General features: G+C 35.5%; 1 protein-coding gene across 2 annotated transcripts; it reads right to left on the minus strand.

Moving 5' to 3' along the window:
• Positions 1–5,582: 5,582 nt before the first annotated feature.
• Positions 5,583–21,217, minus strand: LOC127836592 (asparagine-rich protein-like). 2 transcript variants are annotated; one of them, XM_052363251.1, is made up of 7 exons: positions 21,108–21,217; positions 13,344–14,564; positions 12,845–13,028; positions 11,941–12,127; positions 10,878–11,022; positions 7,552–7,631; positions 5,583–6,450 (listed from the first exon to the last, which is right to left on the minus strand). In XM_052363251.1, the coding sequence occupies exons 1-7, from the start codon at positions 21,211–21,213 to the stop codon at positions 6,406–6,408; spliced, it is 1,968 nt and encodes a 655-aa protein (XP_052219211.1). In that variant the 5' UTR covers positions 21,214–21,217; the 3' UTR covers positions 5,583–6,405. The 2 variants fall into 2 exon arrangements, with proteins under 2 accessions (XP_052219211.1, XP_052219210.1); XM_052363250.1 differs by lacking the exon at positions 21,108–21,217 and having other exon boundaries at positions 13,344–15,508.
• Between the last annotated feature and the right edge of the window lie 4,790 nt (positions 21,218–26,007).

A 26,007-nucleotide genomic window follows, 5' to 3' on the forward strand; every position in this document is an offset into this window, starting at 1 on the left:
TGTATTAAACATGTGTAATATAAAAAATATGTAATGGTTGTATTACATGGGAAACAGGGTAAAGCATGTGATAAATATTCAAAATATAAATAATTACTACTTTTCAGACAACGTCTCCAACGCTTTAATAGCCTTCATTGCTACATGTAACGTTAATGAATAGCGGAAAACGATAACAAATATGTAATGCACACGGGTATTTAAACATTACTGATTTTTTGCGGTAAATATGCAATTCAATTAATCGTATTTTATTATACACAACATACGAATTATGTTCATTCTCAAAACACTCTTGACGTTGCAAATCGTACGCACACTTTGTTAAATATATTAATTAGCGTGTTAATCGATTTATGTTGACATTTAACCATGCGCCACGCGTTTATTTTACAGTTTTCGTCACGAGGTTATATGATTTATTTGACATTGTTACGGCATAGTTATTGATCATTATTAATTGTTTTAACCTTATCCAAATGGAAATAAATCAATCGATACAAAATTTACTTTTTATTTAATACATTTATTAGTTAGAACTGATTCTCAAAAATAACACTATTTTCTGTACAGTACGTTTGACGCTTGCTATTTATATACTTAAGTTTAACGGAAGTCTCAACACACAAAATGGAAATTGTATTGTCTTAGTTAAAATTGATAATGTTTAATTTTATTAATTTAACCAAAGGAAGCTAGAAAAGTGGCAAACCTCTTAGTACAGTCACCCACAACAAGTGTATATTGTATTTGTTATATGTATAATGTATCTTATCACCTGCCAAAGAATCACACCGTACGTTTTGCTAGCTTATTATGTAGGTGTTTAAAGGGATCTTTTCACGCTTTGGTTAATTGACAAAATTGAAAAAAGTTGTTTCAGATTCGCAAATTTTCGTTTTAGTTATGATATTTGTGAGGAAACAGTAATACTGAACATTTACCATGGTCTAATATAGCCATTATATGCATCTTTTGACGATTTTAAAACCTTAAAATTATAAAGCGTTGCAACGCGAAACGATTGAATAATTTGGAGAGTTCTGTTTTTGTCGTTAAATTTTGTGAAACTACGAAGATTGCTTATATAAGGTATAAAATACGTTATGTTTGTGTACTCGGCGGAATAGCTCAGTAGGCTAAAGCGTTTTTACTTCATGACTCTGGCAGGACTCCAGGGGTCACTGGTTCGAAACCTGGTCCGGGCAATGTTCTTTTCCTTTTTTTAATTTTATTCTTGATTTTTTACTGGAGCTTTTACGATCCAATGTTTACATTTATCGATATAAAGCATTTAATGAATAAGTTAAAAAAAATGCCAAAATCTGTGAAAAGGCCCCTTTAAATCTCATTTTGTAAATGTCCGGTCCTTTATGTATGCGCTTAAAATACAATATTGTTCGCAAATCTTTATGATATTATGAGTGCCTGAGAAAATATATACCGGGTTTAATGTTTACTAAATAAGAATATATACATATCGTTTCTGACCTCCTCGTATTTCAGTTACCTTTCTTTCAACCAGCAAACGTGATACGTTTTGGTGTTTACTCGTCGCTCAATATAATGCGAAAAAATCTCATTAGTTTTTCTTATATAATTTACGATGACGAGACACATTAAATTTGCAAGTATAATAGCGTATATTGCATGATTTAACGTATCAAAAAACCTCTGACATTAAACTGTACGTATTTTATATCATAATTATGTTATAATTATTATTTATTATCCTTCGTGGTTATTTCAAACGAAACGGTTTTTATTTGCATAATTGATGTACATCAGCACAGCGTGTTCAGTCAAAAATTGTCCAAATTTATCAAAAGGTTATGTGTTGGCCTTTCTGAGAAGTAGTTTAAATAATTTAATAAACATTACCCAGCAGAGGCACGTTGGAGAATTGTGATTATTTCAGCCGCTAATTCTGTCATGCATGACTTCTCAAATTAAAATATTAAAATCTGATTTGGACCTAACATGTTGATCATCTGAGTATCACTTTCTTCTTGTTTGTCAGTTATATAGAAAAATTAGAAAGGAACATTTAAAACCATATTTTCAAAGGTGGCCAACGTTAAATAAATTTTAAATTCTAATGCAGTCGGCAAATAAAAAAGACAGTATAAACCTTGCTAAATATATTTTAATGCTTATGAAATGTGTAATGTACGGCGGCATAGAGGTGACATTCACTTCTCTTTTTTTAAATGCTCTCCTCTTTTTTCTATCTCGTGGCCACGAGTTAGCTATGTCGTGGCCACAAGATAGAAAAAAAGGAGTGCAATTTAAAAAAAGAGAAGTGAATGTCTCCTCTATGCCACCGTAGTAATGATATAGAAAATCAGTTATAATTGTTAACTTTTACAAGACTAATAGCCATCTTAATTGATTTTTCGTTCAATATATTTGTATCATTTAAATAATTCTACAATTTCCTCGTGTTACAGTTGAAGATATTATTATATTGATAAATGCTGTATTACTGTTTTTTATGCAAACTTCTCTCATTGAATCAATGTATTTATATTATTATACACACAGCGTAACTTTCTGTTTTATGGCAAACACGCATTGTATTATGCTTATATGCTAATAAAGGTTATTGTTGTTGTTGTTGTTGTTGTAAACCTTGATCCTCAACATCGCTGGATTGTAAAGTGATTAATTTCCTTCAAAATTATGACGAGTAACAAATGAGGACGAATAATGAACCTTAAATTGATTATAATCCCCTGAACTGGGGGGGGGGCGCTATTTTGTTTTCATAATGTGCCCGTTGTTAAAGGAATCTTTTTATGTTTTGGTAAATTTACAAAATAAAAAAAATGTTTCGGATTCGCAAATTTTCGTTGTTGTTCTTATGATATTTTGTGAGGAAAAAGTAAAACTGAACATTTACTATGCTCTAAAATATTTTATATATACATCTTTTGACGATTTAAAAACCTGAAAATTATAAGGCGTTTCAACGCGAAACGATTAAATAATTTGAAGAGTTTTGTTGTTGTCGTTAAATATTGTGACACTACGAGAATTGGTTATATAAAGTATAAAATACCACAGTCACAGTATGAGCACGGATGGCCGAGTGGTTGAAGCGATATTTGTATACTCCATGGATCAGAGTTTCGAGTCCGGTTAAGGGCTACTTTGTTTTCTTTCTTTTATTTTATTCTTGTCTTCTATGAGAGCTTTTTAGATCAAATGTTTTTATTTATCAATATAAAGCATTTAATGACAAACTTCAATACATGCTAATATCTGTGAAAAGGCTGCTTTAAGCGGCCGTATTTAAGGCGAACTCATTAATCTTACCACGTTTTATATTCGGTTAAATACCATTTTAACTCAACTAAGTGTTTCTTGTCATTCAGAGTGTCATATTGTGACATTTCCAGTTACTCGTTTCATAATTGTTATTACAAAATGTTAATTAACCCCTACAAATAATTGTTAAGTTATAAAAGTGACAAGCAAGGAAAAAACTTAAATTTAATAGCAACTGATCATTTCCTTTTGGTGAATGGTAATATCCACACCAACACTATAATTGCACTGGAACACGGAATTTATTCATTTCCATACATAGTACTCAATTTGTTCTCGTGTAAAAACACATATATTTTACTAAGACATTTGTTTTCTTTAAATAATACTCTCTGTATACTATTTAAACATTTTTCTACATGCCCGTCTATTTTATAGACCATTTATTTGAACATGTAAGGTTACACATAGCAAGCATTTGTGTTTGGTCTTATTCAGTGTCTATGCTTTACAAGAGACCGTTGTCTTTTTAGGAAAACAATGTTCTTTGATCAATTTCGTTTTGCTTTCAATCGCAAATTATTGTGAATATAAGGGCAAACTTAAAGAAACTCCACAGATTTTTCCGAAGTCCACTAGAGTATGGACCCAATGTACACATCATGGTGTATATGGGGGTAATATAGTGTGTGCTTATGTGAACTGGTTTCGCCTTTTACACGATTAAGCGTTCTAAATCACTAATCCTTCTTGAATACTTGTAGCCTTTATTAGTGCATACGTACAGCTAAAAGTTATTCCTTATAAAGCCAAAAGCCATGTAAAAAATATTTCTCGTGTATGTCTATGAAATCGAGATACCTGTTACATCGACATCAATTATCGTGTATTTTGTGGAGAAATGCTCAAAACAACAACAAAACCTTAATCAAAACCGATATCAAACCGAAAGCGGAACTTTTGAATTGACAATTCAATCGATCTTATGGAGATCCCGAAGATAGTCGGTGTTTCATGATTGGTTGATTCGACACGCGATCTATCTTGCGGAGGATTCTGAACATAGTCGACGTTTAGTTATCGTATATATTTAAATTCGAAATACTCGGAGCTGTCCGTTGCAAATACTTCCACTTTTTTATACCGATGGCAAATTTAAACTTCAATAAATATTTTTATTTTGAGAGCGCAAATATTAAACGTCACAATAAATTAACATATTAAGTTATTTTAATTTCCACATTAGGGATATATGTAAGATTTATTTATGCAAGAAAGTAGTTTATGTTGCTCATATCACAGATGAAGTGCCGAATGTATGCCAGGCGGCGAGTGTAAATGATAAAAACTGTATCAGTTGCAACTCTCAAGAATCAAAGGGTCAATAGCTGGGAATTGGATAATTAAATCACATCTTATACAATTGAAGTATGATTCATGGATGTCACATTACATCCGTTTTGAAATAACGGGATTATATCTGATTCACCATTGGCGTCTGTATATCCGTCCGCCCTTCTATCTATGTCCGTTGAACTGTCCGTCTGTCCTTGCTTCTTTCGGCTTTCTTTCCTTCTATTTATGTCTGTTTGTCTGTCAATCCTTCCATCAGTTGGCATTAACTTGCCCCACGTAGAACGCCTGCATTGCCTTTGTACACAATGCATTGTTTCTTGTGTTTAAAAAGTGTCGTCTCGAAATGTTTATAATCTACAATAATACAATAAAAATGCCTCTTTTCAACCAAAAATATGTATTATATGATTGTTATTTCTTCAATTATAAACACATTTAAGCTTGGGATATTTGTCACTCACGTGACAAGCTCTATCTGATAATGAACGTCAATGTATTAATTTCGATGAAGCTATTTACTTGATAACAGTGTTATTACCCTCTCACTATCAGTCTTGAGCAGTTTGCCTTATATAACGTCTTTGATTCCATTGGATACCAAGTAACACAAGCTTATAAAGATGATTTCGCTAAGTGAAATCAGAATAAATTACGAACACGTCAAAGCTTTTTTATGTTAAATGGTTGTAAATGAATACCTTTACATTTATTCTTAAATGTTGAGTTTCGATCTTGTTATTATATTGTTGTACTATGTTAAACGTGAACAAATATTGTACAAATGTATTTTGTATCGTGTATCTATTTTCAAGTTGTATATAATTGTAGTAGGGCGATTTCCATAAAACCCATTGAATGTTTACTACATTTTGGCATATGAAGGTATCTTCCCTTATAATTTGTCTATAATTTTTAAAAATCATATTTTCAGTATGTAATTTTTTATACATGATACATATATTTTATTCTTAACAACTCACACACAATTATATAAAATCAACAACTCACACACAATCATATAAAATTACACATATAATCCCGACATTATATACACAAATCTTAACACATTTTAAAAACATCAAAGATGTTCAAGCCATGGTTGTTTTATATGTGGAGACGAAAACGCCGATCATAATCTACTGTTACATTATGAAGCCTGTCATATATGAGACTACATTTACGTAGAATGCCTTTTCGTATAGGTTTTCTTAACCTCGATAAATTAACAACTAATTTTCCAATAAAAAATACCAAAAACACGCAATATCAAAGAAAACACAATTATTTGCGAAAATCTCAGAATGAAAACACAAGATGTAACAGAGTTATTGAAAAACTTTTGTTTTTATATCATAAAACTGTTTGATAAAAAAAAACTATTTTTCCTTTCAGTTATCGTGTAAAACAACATATGTTTTGAAAGATATCTTCATAAATGAGTTTATTTAAGATAACAAAGAAAGTGACATTAAGGAAGCATGTAAAAAGCATATTTAAAAAATTGATGTACTCTTACACAAAGGTTACACATGACATAGCAATTAAATAATATGTTAACGTATAAATGTGTAACCCAAGGATAGCAACAATTAGTTTAGACGTCTAATACAGTTGTTAGTCATTCGCACATGTAAATACATATCTGTTGAATACCAAGAGCACCTTCACATTTTTGTATTCAGTTGTCTTTATACCATGCAGCACATTTTGTGTATGTTCAAATAGTTCACTCAAGTATAAGCACATGTTCATCGCATCTCGCACGTATTCTTCGTGTGTTTATTCCAGACGGAAATCACGGGGTATGCAAGTGTATATTTGGATCTGAAATAAATGTCATAACTGAGGACCATTGAATGTTGATAGAATGAGTTAATGAATCGTAAACATGATTTTGGTGATTTGATGAATTAATACAATTCTTCACGTATTTGTTTCCCTATGATTACAGGCAACACGGTGAATTGAGCACTTAATTATGCACGTAATTATGCACGTCGAATGCTATTTTTGTCATTGTCATCATATGATTTAGTGGACATTGTTACGGCATATTTACTTGTCATAACTTATTATGTTTACCTCAACCTAATTGACATCTATAATAAATTAATAAATTAATGACAAAACTTCCTCGATATGTCAATAACGACAATGAAGACGTGTCTCTAAAATACGTAGACACATAAGTTATAACAGACGGATTGGAAAACGTTTGCTGTACAAACTCAGTCAATTTGATGTGCGATATCTTTACATATGCACACAAACACCGAATGAACATTGTATTCTCTGTGGACCAAATGACAAAGTCGTAAATTCTTATTTAAAACAAAATAAGCTCGAAAAATTTCCAAACCGTTTGTCTCATACACATATACAACTATTTTGTCAACTTCGTTCAAATCACAAAATAGTTTTATTATAGCTTGTACGTTAGTTGTGTAAATGAATCACGATGTGTACGTTCCCAGTGCTTTATTTATTCGCCGTTATTCAAGATTCGCCAGCAATACTAATCATATTGTCTGCTTTATATGGCTTTACAATATACAGTTAAATTTATTGAAAATCTATAAAATTGTCAAGAACCCACGATACTATGGCATTAATATGAATTCGTAAAATTATTTATTGGTATTACATTATATCTCACCTCCTACAAAAATGACCTAATCCGATTGGCTTAGAGCGGTCACGTGCCCATGGTGTATTTTCATACATCACATGTAATTTCCATACACCCCGAGTAATCGAGTTGTCTGTCGGTTGAGATATAATCGTTACACGGTTAGTAACTGATGGTACTATATAAATCAGAATGCTCGAGTATGGTATGAAAGTACTGAGGGTGTATATCCCATACCCCATCAGTTACTAACAGTGTAACTAATAGTATCATATGCACGTTCACTGTATACTTACGTCAACCATTGCGCCTATGTAACTTCCATACAACGGACATTGGCCTAACGTCACCGCAGAGTCGCGGATTTCAATCAAACCTGAAAGAGTACGCAAATGATTTTATTAGCAAGTAACTTGAACACTAGAAATATGTCCAAGGATTCTCACATGTTCCAATTTTTACATAAACCCAAATGATGTCGAAAAACATAGACCAAAATAACAAGGTGCACAATTTCACATGTTGTTTTATATAGTTACACATGCTGATGTTTGTACTGAAGCTTTATCATTCTAGTGGTAAGCGTTTTATTTTAAGTGCGCGCATCACAAAAAAAATGGGCAGACGGCTTACTATGTATATGGTATATGTGAGAATGCATACTTTTTTGCTACGGACTTCTATGTTAATGGTATATGTACGAATGTATACCTTTGGTTGATACGGGCTTAGTTTAGTTTAAACATATTTTATTTCAAGAACAATCATATTATATACAAAGTATGCATACATAGTTACAATTGATTTACATGTTCTGAAAATGGATAAGAACGAAAGACCAAATCTTGTATAGTTCTTCTCCGTACATATTGTTTGCAGGATTGTAACTTTACGATTCAGTGGGTGGTTATAATGTTTAGTAAACATACAATAAGACCTTGTAAACAAAAGAAGGAAACTTGTAATATAGAAGGAAAACTATAAATAAAGGAAACATTTTGTAATACAATTATAAGAAGCGAAACAAGACATTAGGACCGGGATCGGACGAAGGAAGCTAATCAAACGTACCGATATAGTGTGGAACACAGATGTTTGAACAAATGCCTTTTGTTAGTTTTGATTGTATTTTAATTTGATGTTTTTGATGTGACAGATAACTAGGTATCAAAGCGTTTACTTTGCTTAATATACTCATGAACTGCATCAAAAATACGAGTGTTTTTCTCAAAGTCAATACTTTCATCTCCATACAATAATGTGTTAAGAGATGTAGGTGCCAAAGGGGCAATTGTATTGATTAGAACTTCACGTTGTTGCCTGAAACGGTCGCATTCTAGAAAATAATGATATACGGTTTCGATAGATCCACAACTGCATAGGGGTGACTGAACAATATTGCACATATAAAGGTCTTGATTTAATGGACTACAACGTATGGAGCATTTGTTGGCGTCTTTCACCATAGTAGTACAGTGAATTAGATTTAACAGTATCGCTAGAAAGGAGCATTTTAAACGAGTGAAGAGAATCAGCATTACGTGTTTCTAGTGGGAGATTGTTCCATTCTGTTATTGCAGAGGGTACGAACGAGTTTGAGTATGAGTTAGTGCGAGCTGTCACATTTCTAATGTTTGCTCCATTACGTAATGGATACGAGCTATTGCTTTGGACTGTGGCAGGAACTAAAGATATAAGGTACGCTGGTGAAAGGTTTTTAGTAATTTTGTACATGAGTATAAGTTTATGATTTCGGCGCCTTTCATTTAGTTTCTCCCATCCTACTTCTTTATATAGCTCGTTTATGGACACAAGTTTGGTACAGCCGGATACAATTCGCGCAGCTTCAGTTTGAATTTTTTCTAAATCGTCTTTTTCAAATTGGCAGCAATTATCAAATACAAAATCTGAATATTCAAGTATGGGTCTTATAAATGAGCAGTATATGACTTCTAACGCTTTCCTGTCAAGAGTATGTTTAAGTCGACGCATAATATTTATACGAGTCCATGCTTTGTCCTTTATATGTGCAATATGTTCGTGCCATGAGCAGTCATTAGTCAAGTGGAGTCCTAAGTGTTTATGAACACAAACTTCAGGGATAGTTACGTTTTGCATTGTAAGAGGTGGGTGAATTGGCTTGTTTAGTTTTCGAGATATGATGAGGGATTCTGATTTGGACGGATTAAATGTTACTAGCCATTGTTGTGCCCACGTATTTATTCGGTCAATATCAGCTTGCATTAAGGTTGCTGTTTGATCAGGAGAATTGACAATCATATACAGGCTTGTGTCGTCTGCAAAGAGATTAACACATGAGTGGATATTCGACACAATGTCATTTATGTATATTAAAAACATAAGCGGTCCAAGAATAGATCCTTGTGGGACACCGGCAGATATATTTGCGAATCTTGATTCAACCCCTGGAAGAACCACTTTCTGTTTTCTGTCAGACAGATAGTTTGATATCCATTTTAACAAGTCCCCTCGTATGCCAGCGCAGTGAAGATTGTGTAGAAGTCCCTTGTGCCAAACCTTGTCGAAAGCCTTACTTATATCAAAGAAGACAACTCTAACTTCGAGGCCATTGTCCAGGGCTTTACAAAATTTGTCATAGATGTAAGTTGATTGATTTACGGCAGAGTCACCTGGGATGAAACCAGACTGGGATTGGGTGAAGAAAGAGTTTCCATGTAAAAAGTTAAAAATGTGCTTGTAGAGTATCCTCTCAAAAACCTTTTCAAGAGTATTTAACAGAGATATAGGTCGATACTTAGATAGCAAAGATGGATCACCTTTTTTAAATACTGCACATACATTTGCTTTTTTCCAAATTTCTGGCATTTCACATTTGGTCAGACTAGCATTGAGAAGAGCACAAATCGGGGTTTTCAATTGTTCCATACATTCGCGTAAAATTCGATTGTCAATTCCATCAGGACCTGAGGCTTTCCCCAATTTCGAATTCTTAAAGGCGTCTAATACTTCATTTGGCGTTATAGTAATATAGTTTAATGTATGTACACACGGGTTATTACTTGATGGAAGTTCATGATTATTATCGTTAATATGTGATTGAGATGCAAAGTATTCATTAAGCATATTGGCCTTATCTGTTTCATCACTGATAAGATCGTTTGTTCTATCGTCACGTAGTGGTAATATTGTTTTATGTTCTTGGGGAGAAATAAAATTTCGCAATAGTTTCCACCAATCTTTTGACTTGACATTAGATGATTTTAATTTGTTGCTAAGGTTTTCAAAATATTGTGTTTTGGCATCTCGGACGAGATAAACAACTTGATTACGAACAGTTCGAAAGTGTTCCCTATGAGTACAGGACTGTTGACTTAATCACATGATTCATCCACGGGGCATCACCTGTTCGAATACAAACAATTTTATTCGGAATAGACTTTATAGCAGCATCATATATAGCGTGCGTGACATTTTGTGTATATATATTAATATCCTCATCTACTAGCTGTCCCCATTGTATGCCTGCGATGAATGTTCGCAATTTATCATAGTTACCTTGATATGGGCTTGATTTCTGCAACGATTATGCCGAGCGGATATTGGTCTTTACTATGTGAATGGTGAATGTAAGAATGTTTACCTTTGGTTGCTACTGACTTGATTTCGCCTCCAATGATGCCGAGCAAATGTGGATCTTGTTTTGAAACATATCTTCTAACGCCATTCACGATTCCTATAAACTCCATTCCGTCATAAATGTATGTGACATCATTCCATTCGGTGGGCTATTTACAAATGGAAATTGTGGGATATTAAATAATAATAACAAGCTGTGACAGCATTTGTTAATTGAATACAATTAATAAATTTTGTTCGAAAATAGATGCGGTTTTAACATTATAGATGCTCTAGTAATTGATCTCATGCATGCATGCGTGATTCGATTAATACGTCTCTTATAATATTTAACAATTTTTTTAATCCAACAATATTAATGAATCGTGTATACGGTTAAGTTTTTATACAATTCGGTGTTTGTGTGCATGTTAGAACGGTCACAATAAATATGTATACAAATTCGTTATGTCTAAGGCATTTATGTATTTGGGAAAATGTGTTTACATTCTTATAATAAAAATATTATGAAGGAACAGTACATATCATCACGTAAACCTTTTTGTTCGCCCTCGTCTTCGGTCCGTTCAATATTTAGGCATTGACTGATAGATAATCCGAGGAGGTCATAAGTGCTCCATATGTTTTCATATATATTGGTAAAAGCATGTGTTACGATAAATACTATACCTGAATAGTATAAAAATAGTATAGAAAATAGCCATTTTCTAGGAAGAGTCTCACGTTATAGGTAAGCATAATAGCAGGTAAGGGACCATTTTTCGATTATGGCACAATAAAAACCATTGACATTTAAAAGTACTTATCTTACATCATAAATCTGTTAAACATCGTGGCATAAATTAAAACAGAAAACACTCCGTATGCTATAACATGAATAGGTTGTCTGCATTATTAATATTAAAGAACAAAACATGCTAATTGGGTATGCTTTCCGAATTTCGTATGAATCGTAATTGGTTTCCGCGGTATTATTTGAAATAAATTATAGGCGAATAACCATTGGTCGGATACTTTTGTCCAAACTTTGATTGCCAAAAAAAGATTAATAAAGTCACATTACGTACGTCTATCTTGAATCTAAGGTCCTTCTGTGTGTCATTATCTGTCTTAAGAATAAGAACCGCTTCCTTCATGTTGGTATCGTACAGGATGGCGATCGAGGGGCTTTCACTTCCGCAGTTGGAGATGAGAGTCTGAATCCGGTCCCCACCAGGACCCGGTCGGAACTGGACCTTCAGCATGATGTGGTTCCTAGATTTTTAGAACATAGAGTTGGCCTTAACGTAATAAGCACATACACTGGCCTCAACGATGTTATCCTCTTCGGCACATATAGCTCTTCTAGGTGCATACAACACTGGCATATAATGTTAATCAATGAGTGTTTCATTTGAACAAGTATAATTGATAAGGTATGTGGTTTTGAAGGGATCTAAATTAAGCAGTTGTGATTTACAGTCAGATTTAGAGTGTGTGTTGGTTTATATATATCACCTTCCGGTCTTTTTATAAGGCACATGACGCATAGTTTATATTTAAACACAAACTAATCATAAAGAATATTCAATTGAGGTTATCGTAAAAAGGGATAAACACAGTTTGAAAGACCGTACCTCAAAGTAAGACCATATTAATTACAAAGAGTAATTCACCGGTAAATTAAAAGGCTATTAAAGAAAATATCAATTAAATATTATAACATTCACCAGATCTAGGACAGCGCATATGTCCGCCCCCAGCGAAATTAAATAAATACAAGTATAAGCACAATTATACTGACATATCGTTTTGGATTAAATCAGACTATATGAGACGTCAGCGTAACGTGTTGTCTGAATTTGTCGAGCAAAACAATAGGCTTAGGCTAAAAACAGTAACATTATTTCTATGCATATTTTTCACACACAAAAACATCCGACAAGTGATGAAGATTGATGCGTCAGTCGGGCTTGTATTTGTTTTTTTTACCTGAAGTCGTAGTTCTGGTACCGCCAGATTGTCAGCTTGCCATCTCCTCCGAATAACGCGATGCCTGCGAGCGGACTTGAGCTGTTAGTGATCTCCACGTTCTCGTTTCCGATGGGCAGGTTGTTCAGGGATGAATCTTCCACAACGCCGTTGTTGAAATCCATGTGCACCTCTAAGCAATCGTCTGTAAGATGAATTCGTTCATTGGATATGAATGATGAGACACAATTAGACGTTAACATTATATCATACAACCTTTTTGGGGCAGTTTACGAAATTTCTTTTACGCTTATTGACTGTTATTTAATTTTCAATTAAATTAAATGAACAATATCCAATACGTCACGGCAAAACACCGACATAAAGAAACTATTATTATTTTTCTGTAGTGAAAAATCAAAACCATCAAACTATCATTATAACGTTGTTTTGAAAGAAAAATATATTAAATTAAACATGTATTTGGTCTCAAATGTTATGTGTAAGAATGTTCACCTACCGTGGTCTGACACCCTGATGGAACATTCGCAAGTCATCTCGTCAAAGGCGGTGCCCAGTGCACATCGGAAGCGATGTTCTGTTGCCCCGTTCTTGTAAATAAAGTAATACTGGCTTTGTGGGTCGGGCTTGTATCTGCATTCACTTACTGGTCCTAGAATGCCCATTCTCATCGCTTTAGCAGGCTTATAACTCCTTTCCAGCATTCTGTTGACGGCCCTCTCGTCGGCCCCGTTGGCAGGACCAAAGGCAGCGATGCGATTGCCTGACGTGAATTTAGTTGCTTCAGCTGTGGAGCCACTTGCCGCAATGGCCGCCCTTTGTACAGAACTTAAGGCTTTATTGACGACTGCAGTATCTCTTGATGATGGTTGTTCACCGGAAACAGCAGTATTTGCATTTCCAAAGTCTTGCGTAATGACTAGACCTAATGTGCTACTGGTTGGATTCACATTAGGTGATTGTACGCCTCCTATGCTCCTAACTGATGTGAAATCATTACCTTGGGTAACATCGGATCTTGTCATGACAACAGGCTCTCCTAATCTAAATCCAGAACTCGCCATGTTTTGCAGATCCGACGTAGAAACCAATGATTGTTGAGTGTCTTGAACAAAGTTTGGAATAACGCCATCAGCTATCAAAATCGATTTTCCTAGCTTAAAATCAAAGTGATCAGCAGTTTTACCGGAGTTTACGGGACGTCTATCCACCCGAGTGTTACTCTGTTGCTGTACACTTAAACTAGCAGTCGGGACAGGTGCAGAATCAGCCGTTCGCGTTGCTTGAGCTACTAAACCTGTGTTCTGTCGTTGAGATACACCATTGAGCGAAGGATCATTTCCCTGCGAGCCAATAAATTTCTCGAAGAGTCGTTTTTGAACATCGATTGTGTGTTCAAATACTGAATCTACGGATCTCGAAGATCCAGGTGATAAAATCGACGATGACGACATCGATGACGATCCAGAATCTACGCTATGTGTATTTCTGCTCGTGTCCGTAACTATTCTATTTGTTCTACCCGCAGAAGATGATGAAAGGACTGCTACATCTGGCCGAGTCATTACCGTGGGAATAGGGATTGACCTATGGCCGCCTATACCCGGTGCGGCAAACATTGTGTTGACAAAATCTGGTCCTAAATTTGCTCCTTGTCCTTTTCCAGAATTCAATAATACAGAAATTGACGGATTGCTTGATACCATAGGTTTCGGATCGACTGTAAGAGATGCAGTTGGGTTTGATATAGTATTGATATTTAAATCGATGGCATCTAAGGGTCTTACCGCGGATGAACTCAGAATGTTTTGTGTTTGGTAGGGTACATTATTTCTGCGAGTGTTTGAATCTTGAGAAATAGATTTAAGAAAAGTATTCCATTGATTGGCATCTAATTCTTGCTTACGTGTGTAAACTTCTGATATTCCAAAATCAGTAACCGATGGTTCGAAAACTGATGAAGCTTTACCACGACCTACTATGAACATATTGTTGGCATTTATGTTGGCTTTACTCATGTCGGAGCCTATGGGAACAATCTCGACACTTTGTTTTCCAAGATTCAGGGTTCTTAAGGGACCATTTTTAGGATTAAGAAATGAAGCCATAAAATCTCTTGAAGGTTCTTGGTCAATGCTAGATCGATCAACGACATTTTGATTGATTGTTTGGGATGACCCTTCGGCACTGCCGAATATTGAACCTACAATTGGTTGGCCGCGTGGTGCCCCAACGGCGATGCTATCAAGACCTCCTGTTATATTTGCTCGAGACATTTGCCACGAGCTTGGCATAAAGGGCTTACGTGTTTCCGTGGATGCAGCATTAATTTGCTCTGTGCTTGTAGCAGACAAAAGTGGTGTGTTATTATTAGAAGACACTGACAAGCCACTACCGGTGTTAGACATATTAGACCAACTCCTCGCAAGATTAAATGTATCAACACGACTTACACCGTTTGATGGTTGTGTAATCTGCTTACCTACATTCTCTCCAGCAACCATGTTTCTGTTATTGGAAATTAGTTTTGTGTTAGATACACGAGAACTGGAAACAACATTGTTAACCACTGGATTAGGTACTGCAAACGAGTTCGCCGTGTCCTTATTTCCTTTGGATAATTCAACTGTTACAGATTTGCTGTCAACAGGTGAAACTACGGTCGGACCTTCAACTGGTGGAGGAACAAAGTTGCTCATGTCCACCCGAGTTTGCTCTTTTTTGGTTGAAACAATTGAGATTGTGCTTCCCTGATTTGTTTCTTTCAGAGCTTTTTCTGGAAGCGATATTTTACTTAAAATGCCATTTACATTTGATGAGCCTATCGCAAATCCACCGCCGGCATCTGAGTTGACACTAGGTCTTAAAACTGACGATGATGGCTGTAAGGAAAATGTGTTCATCGTTTCCACAGTATTTTCTCCTCGCCCTCTGCCTATTGCAACGGAGCCAACATTTTGGTCCAGATCGGAAAATCCCATTTGAACGCTATTAGATTGAAAAGCCGTTGGTTTGAATTCCGTAACAGAACCGAATTCTTGCACATTAGCTCCCATTGCCCCTAAAAGATAAGTAACAATCATTAATACAGTAACATACAGTTGTACGGTATCTGGTCCAGAAAAAAAGTTTATCAATTCCGTTGAAAATAGATTAAGTATGATTAAATACTAATTATTGTTGACAATGGTTACACGCTCATAATGATAAATGTTGTGAATGAGGTTCGTGGATTTAAAATGAATGAAAATGAAAACTGTTAGTGAAACAAACTATATCCATAAAGCGGCGTTATAAGTGTAAGTATTTTTAACAAATAAGGCAAAAACACATTATGATTGTTCGCGCTGCAAAACATATGTTGACAAGTATACTTGGCTTGCAAAAATATTAAAATACATTCAATCAATAAGCGCATATAAAAAGCAACTTACCGAATTTATGTTCGGTTCTGTTGTTTGCAGTGACCGAGGAAATATTTTCTAAATGAAGTGTATCGTTGACCGTTGTCTGTGTCTCAATTACATTATTCAAGTCCATTATTAGTGGTTTCCCGTCTTGGAGAGTCGCATCTCTAGCAGAAAAGCTTCCTTCGAACGGGAATATTCCTCCTGAGGACAAATCATTGAGGTGAGGTTCGTTTATCTCGGTCGTCGCGCCCGCTTGCTCTACAACGGTTGAACTTGTGCTGTTCGATGAAATGTGTTCATTTGTTTGAATGAAAGCATTTGCGATAGGATTGTCTATATTCTTTGTTTCTATTTTTGCGTCAGAAACTTTGTTGATATTTGTGTAGTTGGCTACTTCGGTTAGATGCTGGCTAGTTTGTACGGATAATACGTCGCCGGTTTTATTTTTTGAAGATTCTTGAATATTAATGTTCCTGCTTTGGTTCGATGGTTTTTTTCGGAATAAAATATTGAACTACTTGTGTTGCTAAACATAGCGCTTCTAAAATCATGAAGCTGTGTTAGTGTTGGTTCTGCAACGTTCCCCGAAGCTGTAATTATCGATTGTACTGTTGGCGTTAACGTCTTTGTTACGACACCGGAAGAAACCGTGTTGACGAGCAATGATCCGTGGTCGTCTAATGAGTCCAATATAGACGGTACTTTACCTAATGGTTTTGATGTAGAAGAACCGGTCTTAATTTGGGGTATTTTTACATCATTAACCGTTGTTAGCGGCAGTTGTACAACGTTCCCAGAAGACTTAATGTTTGACTGCATTGTAGGAATTAAAATCTTCGCTGCGATATCAGTAGTTACCGTGTTGGTGATCAATGATCCGTGGTCGTCTAATGAGTCAAATATGGACACATTAAGTAATGGTTTTGGTGAAGAAGAACCGGTCTTAATTTGGGGTATTTGGTTAATTGTCAACGGTGATGGTGTCCCAATACGTATTCTATTTTCACGAGACCCGCTTAGTATACCGGTAGCAGTAGTTGGCTGTTTTGGCTTGAGTTTTGTATTTGAGGAGAGCACGGACGACTGCGTAACAGACAACATCCCACTCTCCATGTTACTCTCAGTATTTATATTTGTTGAAAAGTCAGCACCGTTCATCGTCATGGAAGTGCCGCCAAGCTGAACGGATGAGTCGCGACCGTCAGTCATCATAGATGCGCCACCACTGATCAATGATGTTTCGCGTCCAGTTGTTATAGATTTGCCGTTTCGCTCTAATGATCCAAATCGACCGCCCATTGTTAAGGATGCACCGTTAACTAATTTATCACGACCCTCACTATTCTTGTTTTGGCCGATGTGACCAGATAATGTGTCTCGTCTTTCAGTTGTAATAGATGCACCGCTTCTCTCAAATGATCTATCTCGACCGTCAATATTGATAGATGCACTGCTACCCTCAAATGATGTATCTCGACCGTCAATATTGATAGATGCACCGCTTCTCTCAAATGATCTATCTCGACCGTCAATATCGATAGTTGCGCTGCTTCTCTCAAATGATGTGTCTCGACCGTCAGTATTAATAGATGTACCGCTTCTTTCAAATGATCTATCCCGACCGTCAACCGTCATGAATTTTTCACTCCGTCCAATCGATGCATCAAGACCGTCAATCGATATTGACGGACGATTCAAATTTCCGATTATCTCTTGCATAAATGCCCCTTTGTTGTCAATAGTCAGTGTATTTGGTTCTTTTACCAGCTCAATATAATTCTTTCTATCAGAAGTCTGTATGTTTTCCTGGATATTATTTGTGGACCTTACAGTCCCTAAAATCCCAGACTCGTCTTTTGTAGCTGTTAAAGATGACTGTGGTTTCGGTTGCGTTGATATTTTTAACATGGTCTCTTCAATTGCAAGTAAGTTGTCGCCTGATTTATTTGTTGGTAACTGTTGCAGGGAAAGCATATATTCCGTACCAGAGTGTGCCACATCTCCAACTGTTGTGCTGTTTGTTTGTTTTATTTGAAGAGTATTCCCTGTTCCTGTGGAAGACTGGGCACTGATATTTTCGCTTGAAGTTACCTTCACTGATGGAGAATTTCCATCATAGTCCACTTGCATCGACGTCTTCATAACTGACATGTTTTGCTCACCGGAAATCATGACTTTATTCGGATTCGTAATCTGATTCTGGTCAAGTCCGGTTCCTAATCCGCTACTCGTGCTTGCCGTTTGCTTAGTTGTTGACTGAGAGACGGATATAACACTATTACTCACACCCGTATTACTTTGCACAGCATTGTTCTTCATCGGCATTTCTATTGGTCCTTTTGAGAATATGCTTGCATTTTGGTTTGAAAAGGTGTTCCTTGTATCCATAGTATTAGCTTTGTTCGTGTCGGATGTTAGTTGACTAACTATTGCCTCAACTCTCTGAGATGTAACGCTAGAATCGGGCCCTTGGTTCAAAATATCTTTCACCTGTTTTTTAACGGAAAACGTAGGTCTTGGGTTTTCTTGTACGTCGGTCGAACCTTTAGACTGAAATGCTATTCCCATGCCTGGTACGTCTGATTCAAAAGGGGGCGGCTCAAAGCTCGACATATCAACTGCGGAGCCGAGAAGTGCAGCTTGCAAGACTGCAAGTTCAGAGGCATGCCCCGAGCCCGGATTGAATGACATCATGGAAGGGTTTCCAGAAATATCAAGCTGACTCATGTCAGCAACGCCGATTATTTCCATCGCGTTGTTTCCTGTCCCAGCATCTGTAAGATGGAGAGTGTTGATTGCATCTTTATTCGCGATTCCTTTAGACTGTTCGATTGTATGTGTAGAGGAGATTTCTTGTTTAGAATTAGTATTTCCAAGTAGACTCAACGTATTGAAATCGGCGATACCTACTATGTCAATGCCACCAGTTGCAACAGACGTTCTGTTATTACCGATCAATGATGCACTTTTTAATAAACTACCGGCGCCGATGTTTTTAAGTTCCTTATTTATAGTCGATGCCTTTGTGTCTATAAGTCCTATTTGACCAAACTGATCTAGATCTGCAACCCCGACTACTTCAAGAGGTCCGTTTGTTGTCATGTCATGTGTTGTTGTCTGCGTTGCATTCGAATCTTGTACATTAGTATTGCGTGAAACAGTGCCGTTGGCAATTACATTCTTAGGAACAAGAATATTATGTCCAACGTTCCCTAGTAATGTAAAGGGCTCATTCTGAACGGTGAAAGCTTGGTTAGAACTTGTTAACGCTGTGTTAGTTGTTGTGCTTAAACCGCCCACTCCACTTAAATCGGTCAAAATGTTTATTGGTAGCCCGTCTAAATATTGATTGCCAAGTGTTCCCGAAAGGTAAATGGTTTGTCCATCGGCAATTCCAGCTATACTGGATGGGTCCAATGCCAATCGGATTGCTCCAGTGGTTTGATCAATAAGGAGATTATCAAACCCAACACCTGTAAACATATACACATAAAGCTGTGTTAAAGGGGTTAATACGAGTTAATTCCGTCCGCCTGCACGCAAGCTAAGCTTTAGTAAAACAATTACAAAACGTACGCAATGGGGTTTTTTTATATCAAAATTACATATTTGCATGTTTTATCGTAGCCTCGCTTATGTGATTCCTGACATGTAAACAATCGATTAATAAATTCAAATGACTTGATGTTAACGAATAATTATAGATGTTTTAACTTTATATCAAATAAGATTACCTATCAGCGTTCTAGTTGTCTGTATAAAAGACAGACAGAAGTTCTTGTTGTTTGTATAAAAGACAGACAGAAGTTCTAGTTGTTTGTATAAAAGACAGACAGAAGTTCTAGTTGTTTGTATAAAAGACAGACAGCGGATACATGTGTTATTTTAGTATATAACATGCAATTACATTTTTGTTGCTAGTAACATATTATCTATAAATATGTATTTCCACGCATGTTTACGAAATATTATACATGCACGTCAATCATGTGTTATTATAATTACAAACACAAATACTATGGTAAGGTGGGACTGATGAGTTATTGACAGTTATTGACAGCCGTGCTGTACACACGACTGAAATTCAACCGTTTGGTCTTTGTTATGAATCATATTTGTGTCATTTCCTAAAATATGTTTATTGAACTCGTCCAGAAAAAGCGTAATTACGCTCGCCACTAAATACAATATTATATAAAATTTCAAAGTCCTACAAAAGTATTCGTTTTGCGTGCCTGTTTCACTATACTTGTGCAGTCCTTTCTGATAAATATCGTATTCAGATATATAGCTACATCTTCATTTGCTTCTTATTTTGTGTTTGCCTTTTTTCTACAAATAGTATAACGACTATGACTGTTTTGGCTTTTAGTCGTTTTGACTTGAGATGAAACACATCTATACAACAGCAACAAGGTCACGGTCAAAATTAAAAATGTATAATTATGCGTTTGTAAACAATGTGAAAACGAAGATGTATGTTCCATAAATGCTAAACAGTCTGATATGTACGGTGGAACAGTTTTCTGAAATAGATTACTCATAGGTTAATATGTGTTTCGCTCTTAATTTAAAAATGTAATTGTAATTTATTTGGAAAGGTGACACGGAAAAGACAATGGCGGATAATTTAACGCCAAACGCAAAAGCTTTTTTTATTTAAAATTACTTTTTTGATGACTTATAATGATGAGCAGGGACATGGCATGCACCATAGCAATATTTCAAATAAATTTGACAAAAAAAATCAAAAAGTAGTTCCTTTTCAAGTAAGTGCGAAAGAATTATGTTATTATTTCCTAAATAATTTCTATATATAATCACCTAGCATTGAATAAAGTTTACTTTCAGACCTGTGTTCTGGCCGGATTGTTGGGTCATACCAGGCTGTGCCGGGGCTGTGCCTAGACCTGTTGTGAACAAAGGGTTGAGCATTTCGCCCATAGCTGTGTCCACCATCAAGTTTTCTGAAAATAGAGGACATCGTAATTAATTTTCATTAACTTGAAACGGTACATCGTTCATATTTTTATAACTTCCAACCTTCCCGATTCACGATGGTTTATAGAAGATTGTGTTTACATTGTTCGCTCTGATGCGTGTTCAGTCGTTGGTCATTTTCAAAAAACTTGTTACATCACAAATATTTTTTTTAATATATGACTTTGAATCATTATCAACACAATTATTAACCTTTGGTCATTATATAAGTTGCTTTTTTCAAATGTTTATCTTCTGTAATAATAATAAAAAAATCATGTGTTGATATTGTCAAATCGCCATCTTGAAAATAGATTCTTGTTGAGCCGTGCTTTCTGATTGGCTATCTCAATTTCAAGATTTGCATACTATAAATAGCCTTAAAACTGAGATTGCAGTGGAGGTTAACAAACGTCAACAGACGATTAAGTATGAAAAATACTGATAAACAGACGATTTTGTGTTACTTAGGAACACTTTATGAACAATACATAATAGAGGAAATATTTGATGAATTACTATATTGACCTGTTTCGTCGCATTTTATCATTAGCAAAACGATGGTGACCGTGTCAAAACTCTTTCCGTTACGGACTGCATCATATGCAAACGATCAATCAAGGGAGTTCACGCAATCTCCATACTCACGACTCAAAAAGAACCCACGACCCAACAAGCATATAGCATACACATTCCTGCACCTATTGCATATATTCATAGGATGGTAAAATCAGTACATTTTTTTAAAGATTGTGATTTGATTGAATGAATATGCATCTTGTTGTACGCAGACATAGAATAGTATTATAATACGACCATAGTTACCAATCTCATTTTGTTCACTGCTACTACCATACGCATAGGTAGTGTGGTCGATAAAACGTATATTGTCAAAGAACAATAATAACTTTACTTAGAAGAAACAAAGACAACGTTTTGTTATTATTAATTTAACACAACCGATAAGCTTTTTACTACTTTTTCTTTTTATTCCCTTTAGTGGGAGGTTCAATGGCCATTTTCGCTAATGGACTAAAATGCAAAAATGACCAAAAACAATGCCAATAATGCGTGTTTAACGTTATCTTCATGTGGGTACAACCGCATGCGATGTTCGACACTTCTCCTAACCAAAACACAATTGAGCCGCGTTCTGAGAAAACTGGGCTTAATGCTTGTGCGTAAAGTGTCGTCCCAGATTAGCCTGTGCAGTCCGCACATGCTAATCAGGGACGACACTTTCAGCCTTAATTGGATTTCTGTTAAGAAGAGACTTCATTTAAACGAAAACTGTTATAAAAGCGGAAAGTGAAGTCCCTGATTAGCCTGCGCGGACTGCACAGGCTTATCTGGGACGACACTTTTCGCATATGCAATAATGCCCAGTTTTCTCAGAACACGACTCAATTTAATGTACTGTAGCCATTGTTAAGGAGATCGGTCAACTATTTCCACGTAAGAGACCCATACAAGAGGTTGTTTTTTCTTAAGATCCGACATTTCATAAAACTATAAATTATAAGCTTATAAATACATGTCGTAATATTCATACAATGCAAACATAGTCAAACAATCTAAATATTCCTTTTTACAATCATAGAATTTTTACAGATATTTTGATTGCTTTCAGGTCATAAGAAACTAAGGTGGCATACAATCTCCACGCAGAGTTGTCGTTCCTTGCTCTCACATGCACCTCTGCGAAAGGCTCAGCATGCCATATTGCCCAGACACTGGGTAAAACCGAACAAACGCATTCAAAGTATCTTTGATTTGGATTTTTTAGGATCAGAGGCGTAAAATAATGAAATAGGAATTTTAAATTTACGATACATCGTGCAAAAACTTGCGAGTTTTAATGAAACTTGTTGGAACTTTTTTATTGCCCATTTACGCAGATGGAATCATTCCACGCACTTCACAAATATAAACATTTGTACTAGGTGCTATACACCGGGCACTAAAAGACCCAGGGTCACCTCTGGAACGGGCTGTCTTCTGTATCTTGCACTATCCCCCGTAACCAACTAACACGTCTTTCTGGGGGCGATGGTCATATGGGAGACAATCCCGGTGCACTCGATAAAAAAACAACAACAACAACTTTTTTTGAGTGACGTTAGGCATTGCTTCGACGTATGTATTTATGTAGGTTTGTTAACATCAAGAAAACCATATCAATTTTGTAATAATGAATTAAGACTGATATAAGATATTATTGTATGAGATGGTTTTCTTCAATGCAGTGAATGTAATGTAACCGTCGTGCAAGAGATCGTTTAGTATACTGTTACCTCCACGATGAACGCTTGGAATGATGATGACATGAATGAGACGCTTTCATAAAAATAGTCCGTTTTGAGCCCATCACAGAGGTGAATGTAATGTAACCGTCGTGCAAGAGATTGAGGTGGCATTTAGGTGACATTCACTCCTCTTTTTGTGTAATTGCAATCCTCTTTTTTCTATCTCGTGGCATCGACTTAGAAACTCTCTGCCACCGTCAGTCGTAAAATATTATGTTTCTCTTTTAAATAATCTTAGTTTCGGTGCACATCCAGCGTCATTTTTGGTAGTCGCTGTTGCGATTATTATATAAGTTGTTATCGCGGAAATATGTTTGCATATTAATAAATATATATTTCAAGGAGATTGTGAATATTCTTTTCATGAATATCATCGTTAAAGTTGAAAAAAATCTTAAATATAGTTTTAAAAAAACACGGAAACATAAGTGTTACTTAAAATAATCACACCAAATAAATAAACCTGCCACTTTTCTGTACATTTTCTAGACAAAAGAAAAGTAAACCATACTTCGACTTAAAATATGCAAACGTACAGCAGACAGAGCGGTTAAGATTTATCGATTAATTAATAATCAATAATATATCAATGTCATGATATAGCCCATGACTGCATCGCGATATTTCCTCTTAACACACTTTCTTGGTAATGTCAATTTTTCTCTCGTTGTCGTCTTATTGATTTTCTCTTTTGTTGATATTTGTAACGTTGGGTTGAAAAATGTGTTAAATTTGATGCTAACAGTTGCTTTATTATGTTAACGTTTGATGTTTGCACACAAAAGAATGCATATACTTAATTGGTGAGGTATAAACGAAGTTACATTGAAAGCGTACACTTTTGTGGTGTTTTGCGCCCTTTTCTCACATAAATGCGAACATTTTATTATCAACATGTGAATTCACTGTTAAATGTATTACACACATTCAAATATTTGAAAACATTTAAGTGTACGCGCATACCTTAATTGTATGCGTATAAAACATTTGCATTTGTTAAATTGATACATTCATTTAAACAAATCAATGCACCCTTAAATGTTAGCACACAGTTTATGTCTGAACGCATTATCATAAAAGATAAATGAAATTATACAAATGAATTAGTGCGCATATTTTAATTTGTTCATGCATATACAACAAATCTAGCTCCACTTTTTTGTTGGACAGGATGACGCATATTTATATACTTACATGTTCAAGCGCAACTAAACTAATCTATGAACACGATGAAATGTATTTTCGAACACCTCAAAATCTATATATGGAAAGAATGACATATATTTGCAAACTCCACTAGGTCTATTTATGGACAGGATTACATATTGTTATCAAATTTCACTAGATCTATTTACGGAAAATGCTTCATATATGTGTAGCGTTCAATTTATATAATCATTGACAGGATTACATATAATTTTGGACACCGCTTAATCTGTTTATAGAAAGGAGGACATAAATTTAACATAAAAGTCCATTAAATCTATTTAGGAATGTCATTTGTTTATAAACTAATAGATCTATTTTACGACAGGATGACGTTTCGCCACAAAAGTAATTATGCACAATTCATCAGTAAATGCATTGTTTTATACGCATATATGTATGAGAATACCTTACATTTTATGCAGTCTGTCTGAATATGTCCACGGTCGGAATATATTATGATACCGTGTCTACATGACATAAAAACAACGTTCTCTGGTAACCTCGAAGCACCGGTTTTGCATGTAAATGATTCCTATTTTTTTTGCGATAGGGAAAACGTATTTTTCCAGCACTCAAATTAAAATTATTAAGATGCATATATATCCTAATGACGATATTGTTCTTATAAAACAGATCGGATTCTTTCATAAAATACCTGTCTGAAAAATCGCTTGCGCGAATAATCTACAGAGGTTTCGTCACTATTTTTGCGCGAATGTCAACCATGTCATTTCATTTTTTTTTTAAGTTAACGCAACTGTATACAGGAACAAACCGATTTGGAATTAAAAGCCGTACGGTTGCATTTTGATAGAGGAACGTATAGGAGCCTTTAAAGGATGGGCAGCTTCCTTAGCAGCCACGGTCTGGGAAAACCGGGCTTAATGCTTGTCATTTCATATTAGCTTGTGCAGTCCACAAAGTTCAATCTGGCACGACCCTTTCCGCCTGGACTATATCGCGGACCATAACGTTTCGATATGTAATGATTACTAAGTAACGTCTAACAACTTTTTCTTAAATAACAATATGTGTTTGTGAAATACTATGCCCCCCCCCCAAATTATTTGAAATTTGACCTTGAACTTGACCTTTCACCACTCAAAAGGTGCAGCGCCATGAGAAACACATGCATGCCAAATATCAAGTTGCTATCTTCAATATTGCAAAAGTTATGGCCAATGTTAAATTTGACGCAAACAAACCAACAAACACACCAACAAACAGACAGGGCAAAATCAATTTGTCCCCAAGTATA

This window comes from Dreissena polymorpha, chromosome 6 (assembly GCF_020536995.1).
Source record: "Dreissena polymorpha isolate Duluth1 chromosome 6, UMN_Dpol_1.0, whole genome shotgun sequence".
Taxonomy (NCBI): Eukaryota; Metazoa; Mollusca; class Bivalvia; order Myida; family Dreissenidae; genus Dreissena; species Dreissena polymorpha.

What these genes read in the sequence shown, in the direction of transcription:
- LOC127836592 (XM_052363250.1), bottom strand. Translation starts at nt 15,348, where the DNA reads ATGGTTGCTGGAGAGAATGTAGGTAAGCAGATTACACAACCATCAAAC. An exon ending in CAAGTCAGTAGCAACCAAAG is followed by an intron (nt 7,632 to 10,877) that starts GTAAACATTCTT and finishes GTACTCTTTCAG; the next exon opens with GTTTGATTGAAATCCGCGAC. An exon ending in ACATAGGCGCAATGGTTGAC is followed by an intron (nt 6,451 to 7,551) that starts GTAAGTATACAG and finishes CATTTATTTCAG; the next exon opens with ATCCAAATATACACTTGCAT.